The sequence below is a fragment of the Temnothorax curvispinosus genome, unplaced genomic scaffold (genome assembly GCF_003070985.1).
Source record: "Temnothorax curvispinosus isolate PA1 unplaced genomic scaffold, ASM307098v1 QBEX01011856.1, whole genome shotgun sequence".
Lineage (NCBI taxonomy): Eukaryota > Metazoa > Arthropoda > Insecta > Hymenoptera > Formicidae > Temnothorax > Temnothorax curvispinosus.
In genome coordinates, this window is record NW_020221636.1 from 849,985 (window position 1) to 856,447 (window position 6,463).

Genomic DNA, 6,463 nt, shown 5'->3' on the forward strand with positions numbered 1-6,463 from the left:
CACACACACACACACACACACACACACACACACACACACACACACACACGAAACACGCGTATGTGTATGTATCAAGGTACATGTACATATACGCACGCTGGCGCACAGTGAAGGGTATGCAATCGGCGTATATGCGGTATAGATACATGCCGTATATACGTAGAACGGCGTAATATGTAGCCATATCTGTGCGAGCGAATAATATCTGGGAGGAGGGATGCTATCTGAAAATTTTAAAGGCAGGATTGGAAGACGGCTAGGGGGCAGAGGTCTGATGTGCAGGGCCATAGGTGTGTGTACGGATGGAAAGCTACACATGGTAGCGCGGCGTGCGAGGTACAACATATCGTTGATTTGTTCCTGGATTATAGCCCCCGGTTCTGTCTCGCTCGCGAGAGCTCTATACGCGGCTCCTCTCTCGTCGAGAGAACCACGCAGCTGCGTGCGATGCAACGCGCTGAATGAATTTCGCGTTCGTCGCCGTTCATCGCCGTTCGTTCGTCACTTACGACCATCGGAAAATGTTGGTCTCGTCGATGGGAAAAAAAGCGAGGATAGAGAATCCGGCCGCACACGACGCGAACAGTTCCTTGCGAATGGAACTGTTGCGAAACTCTCCGACCGTTTACTGCGCGAAACGTTTTTTGTCTCACAGTATTTCATGGTCGGAAATCTGCGATATATATAGAATATACGAGTAGAGAGCACTAATCTTAAACGAGAAATATATATTAGAAATCTCCTGTTGTATTTGTTAAGACTCCTGTTCGCTCATTGCAGCCATCTTGGATTAAAGATATATAAGAAGCGAGAAGAGAATATCATGAAAATTCTTGCGACGTACATTAAAATAAAAATGTTTTTCAATAAGATAATATTCGTAATCGATAGGATAAACTTGTAAAATATATCGAAAACTCTCCTTTTGGTCTTGGATAATCCGCATATGTCGAATTGAATTGTACCTAACCAAGCTGCCCTCTGACAGCTGCCGAATTGAAATAAATATTTGCTTTCACATATTAAATTATAACAAAATGGAAGTTTTTGGTATATTTTGACAGTACGACAATTATTTTAAATATAAAAACGTTACACTAAAACGAAAAATAACGCTGTACGTCGCAAGAATAATTTAGCTTTTTAACGTCATTTTTCACGCCTTTTAGTTCACAATTTTGCCAGGTGCGACGCTGTGTGTATGTGTACTGTCAACGCGGACTTGGCAATCGAGCTAGCAGGAACTTTAAAATAATTTATACATTTATCATTATTTTTTTATTGCGTTTGAATAATTTATCGTATTATCATGTTTTAAAAATAAATATAATGTAAAGGAATATATGTTAAATATATAATAAATTTTTTTTAAATATTATCTCTTTCTCTCGTATTTTTAATTTGAATATTTATAAGTTTATCGATATTTTCACAGTGTTGCGAAATGCGTAAACATTATAATGACACAGCGCGAGCAGAACGTTCATCACGTTTGCATTAGCAAACAACGCCCGCGGTTCTCTCGCGTGGTGTTTTCTCCATCAATCCTTCGTGCTGGACGATGACACGTTCCCGGACGGGTATCGTCAGTGGGGTCGTATTAATAGTACAAATAAGAAAATATATTTGTCATAACAGAGTGTCAACGCAGCTGCGCTGCCTCCCCCCGGCTATTGGGGTGGTTTTCCGTTCGCTGGATGTAAACCAGATGGTGGCGCAATTTGCACCTCGGCCTCGCCGACGGTCCTCTCGTGTGTACGGGCGTGAAACTGTCGGTGGTTGCCCCCGGGGGTCCCCGGATGCCATCGCGGCCTGTTTGGTTGATTTTTGGGGGTAGCGCTCTCTCTCTCCCTCTCCTTGTCGCTTCTGAAGGGGGTGTCGTTGTGCAAACATGCCGCTATAATGGGATCGTTCTCTGTCTGCCGCGCCAACCTCAACGTAAACCCGTCTTTCTCGCCCTCCCGGGGGCTCGTTTCGCCCGCGCTGATACGCAATATCCGCGTATATACGTCGCGTCCAACAGATTTCAACGCCCTATTGCGCGGCGTGGAGGATGACTTCTGCGAAATGAGGATCTGCCTATCGCGGCACCACGGCGAAGCAGAAGCCAAACAAACGAGAGAACGACTTGTAGGGACGAGCGATTATAGTTTTAGAATTAGCTCGCATACACTTTTCGACTTGAGATTGGAAAGATGTGAAAATTTTCATTCTGTCTAATTGCTTGAGATTAAGCACGACGCGTAAAAAATAATTTAAACTTCACGAATAATACTTTCAAAAATTATAAGTTTATCTTTAAAAATCTTTCATATTTATTCAATACATTTTGGTACTAATATCTCAATAAATCGATGTCGCCAGAATATTTTTCTAATACAAACAGTAGCTGTGACGCGCGACGGCTCGATGAACGATTAAAGTTCCCGTCTATTCTTTCGACGCGTTTCGAAACAAAAGACGAAGGGATTGCGCGTGGCTTCTGTCTCGGCGGCCGAATGTGCATGCAGCTCGAAATCCCTCATACGCTTCGGCGATTCGCGCTCTCCGTAACAACTGTTACAATGCCGCCGATAATAACAACAACGACGACGGGTCCTGCTTTTAAAGGCGCGGACATAGATTCATAGGATCGCACCCCTGGCCACATTGTGCCCCAGCGGGGATTATAAGGGGATGCGTGAGGGGGAGTATTACGGGGGACGAGAAGAAGGTGGAGGGAAGGAGGGGCGATCACAACGCACTCGCGGAGCTTGCGGCCTACGAGGGGTTGCTTTTTGTCCCTCGTCCCTCCTCTCTTGCCCCATCCTTTTTCCCGAAAAGAAAAACCCCACATAGGTGTGCGCATCTTTCGGATAGTCGTGCGTGTGTGCGCGTCCCGTGTTTGTAGCCTTAACGTGTGGCCAGGGAAAGCTTACGTGTGTGTGCGTTACTCTGCACGAGACACGCACACGTACATACAAGCGAAACCAACTATTCGATCTCAGGGGTGAAAACAACCCTACGACGAGCTCTGATTCGCGCATGCGTGCCGACGAACGGTGCCGTAGCCACCGAGGATCCCAGGGGATGGCTCCAATACACGCGTGTCGGGACGTCGCGCTCGTACACGCGCTCCGCCGCGCCGTACACGGGCTCCTCCCTTCAGGTCCTTGTTATTGTTGCGATTTAATGAAATGTTACGCCCGCTCGCCCGCGATTACTTTCCCATTGCACCGATTAACTCCCCATTCGGTCGGCCTCGTCTCTCGTGGCGGGATACTGGGACATCTTTCCTCCCTGACGATCCCTGGGGCTACGGCTTCTATATCGGGGACTTTTGTACCTTGTTGAAAGGTATACCAATATTGTATATACGATATCTATCGGGAGAGCTTAATTGATTTCTAGGCCAGCCACGTTGTTTTTTAATATCCGTGAAATAACATATAATAAAGATACTATCGTAAAAATCTCACGGCATCTCCGCCGTTTCTCTGCTCCAGGTCTGGTTCAAGAATCGCCGAGCCAAATGCAGACAGCAATTGCAGCAGCATCAACAACAGCAGCAGCAGCAGCAGCAACAACAACAACAGCAGACCCCACCGTCGAAGGGCTCGCCCAGATCGAATCAGAATCACAGCAACAGCAGTACCGGCAGCAGAATATCGACGAGCTCGTCGACGACGCCGAGTAGGCGATCCTCGCCGGATTCTCCGGCGCAGGGTCGGGAGGCACCGGTAGCCGGCAACTCACCCTTGTCGACCCCGCTCCTGTCGACGCAGTCGACGTATCCTCGGGTCGGAACGACGCCAACCGGTGGCAGCGGCGCCAACAGCAATCTGACAACCCCGTCGCCGCCATTGACACCGAGCTCCAATCAACTGCAGCCGTCGTCCTATCCGAGCGCGATGAATCAGATTCATCACGGCGAGACTTACAGCTTCGGCTGGAGCTCGGCGGGGTCCGCTTCTGTGAACCACAGCCAGTACGCCGGCCAGGGTTACAACGCTTACGCTCAGACCCCGGGCGTGTACGGTGGCGACTATTATCAGGCTCAAATCCCCCACATGCACCATAGCCCGCAGGCCAACTACCATCATCCGCAGTATCATCCCAACATGACGCTGACCCCGTCCATGTCACATCTGACCAGTCATCACCTGAATCCGGTGACCACCCAGACGCAAGCCACCAGCAACGATTTAGCGACCGCCGCCGCCGTCGCCGCTGCCGCTGCCGCGTCGGGCGACGAAGCCGCCGGTTACGTGCTGCCCGATCAGAAGTATTCGCCATTGGTATAGCGGTCCGGCAGGTCCTCCGGGATCTTTCAGCGGGGCCAGGAGACAACGAGCACGGCCGGCACCTCGATGCCCTATCACTGGCGACTGAACACAGCGATTTGTCACGAGATCAACGGTAATCTCGACTCCGACGACAATTGATCGTACGAAAAAGGGACTTCGCCGAAGCAACGCTAATATTATAGATGTGCTCCAGACTTGATGGGTATGGTAATTGAAATCAGTGTGCGTGAATCAGTTACACGAACGTTCTCCATCCGGAATGTCTGTGACGACAAAATTTGCGATATTAATATCGCAACAATACGCGTTCGAATTAAACTTAACGGAGAAAACAATAATATCTGTGGCGACCTTATTTTAATTCGATACCATTTTACATTTATTACAAAGCATCTTTTCAGATAACGCGCATGCACGCGCGAATAAAAATTGAAAACTAAAAAAATATACAAGATGAATCAGTAAGCAGGCAATATGTATCTCTATGATGCACCAAAGCGCAATTGTATATTTTCTAAATGAAACTATATGTTGTTTTTACATAAATTGATTTCTGCAATAATTCTTTCTAGGAGAGCGATCTTTACATATCGTTCTATATATAAAAATTGTAGAGATTATAGAGAATAATTTACAAAATATTTTGTCTTTAATTCCGCGTATTTTGTTACATACTCCATATGTAATTTTGTTTATCAACATCATTACGCATGTAGAAAAAATAACTTTGCAGAAAGTTAAACACAATTCTTAAACTTTTTCTCCTATTATTTCGTGAATTTATTAATGAAAAACGTTATTTTTTAAATTAATTCACAAGATGTTTCGTATTTAATCCCAAGTGTGCGTAATTTCGTCTTGCAACATCATTGCGTACGTGGAGGTAAAAGTTTTTACAGAAAGTTAAATGCCATTAAACTCTGTAACTTTTACCCCTATCATTTTGTGCATTTATTAATAAAAACATTACTTTTTTATTAATGAATTCTTTCACAGATGATTAATTAAATTTGTTTTGGAAGAGAGAAAATGCGAAATTTACTCTTTAGCCGATTTTAATTATATTCCAGGAAATATTTCATATTCCACAAACATGTTGATATATCGAACATGTTTTTGACTTTCTTTAATGTAATGTTTATAGTTCACAAAATGTAGGTATTAATCATTGACATGCAAATGTTTAGTCATTTAGCAACAACAGTATTTATTTTTTTGCTTCTTTACTTTTTGGAATTTTTTATTATGAAATAGCTAATTTTTATCTCGTGTTTTTTTACTTCTTTAAATAAAATCAACGCCAAATATCTAAAATATATTTTTTGAGATGTTAAAAACGTTGTGTAATTTGTTCTTACAAATATCTTTAATGTAACATTTTATTGACATTACTGAATAAAAGCTACATCATGAAAGTTTATTACTTTTAATTAATATTACCAATAATATAAAACAAGATTTATTATTAATCTTAGGAATCGGTCCTAAGAATCGAATCACAGACAATCCACAAAATGCTAATTCGCAATTATCGATAGGCGATTTTTAACAAAGCGCATATCTAGAAATCGCAAAAATTATTATTTTCCTTTTCACATTTTTGCAACAATTTCGTCGAAAATAAAATCCACACTCGTAGCTCATGTTTAATACTGAACTCTACATTGTCTGAATTTGAGTTTTAACTAAATAACATATAGGTACTGTGAGGACAAATATTTTATTTATTTTGAATGAAGATAAGCGGATTTAGCAATAAATGTGAATTACGAATGTGCAACACTTGATAAACGACCGATGTTAGTCCGTAGGGAAGAATTTTATTTTTGAGCCGAGCCGAAAAGGAACAAGAAAGTAAGCTTTTATCCTTGTAATTAAAAATAAAAGGCTATATTCGTGAGGAATTGTCATAAAATTTCTTATAAAAAGCTTGTACGCGTCACACGTCGGAATTTGTTTTAAGATCTAATCTATGATTACATCCTTTCCATTTTTAAGATTAAAAGACGAGTATTCATCACTGCCGTCTTTATCATTGGTATTATCCTTATTATTACGATTAACATAGATAATTATCCATATCAAATACGGCTATAATAGCCAAGAAAATCTTGTAAATATATAGTAATAATAAATATGATTACGCGTGAATGAGAGAGAGAGAGAGAGAGAGAGAG

The 6,463-nt window shown here is 42.7% G+C and overlaps 1 protein-coding gene across 1 annotated transcript in view; it reads left to right on the forward strand.

The window, feature by feature from the left end:
- LOC112461880 (homeobox protein OTX1-like) overlaps nucleotides 1-5,477 on the forward strand; it is a 68,502-nt gene extending 63,025 nt beyond the window's left edge. Inside the window, exon 5 of the mRNA XM_025027288.1 lies at nucleotides 3,486-5,477. Coding sequence (XP_024883056.1) covers nucleotides 3,486-4,283 — 798 coding nt within the window. The 3' untranslated portion in view covers nucleotides 4,284-5,477. The remainder of the gene's footprint in view (nucleotides 1-3,485) is intronic.
- The last annotated feature ends 986 nt before the right edge of the window (nucleotides 5,478-6,463 follow it).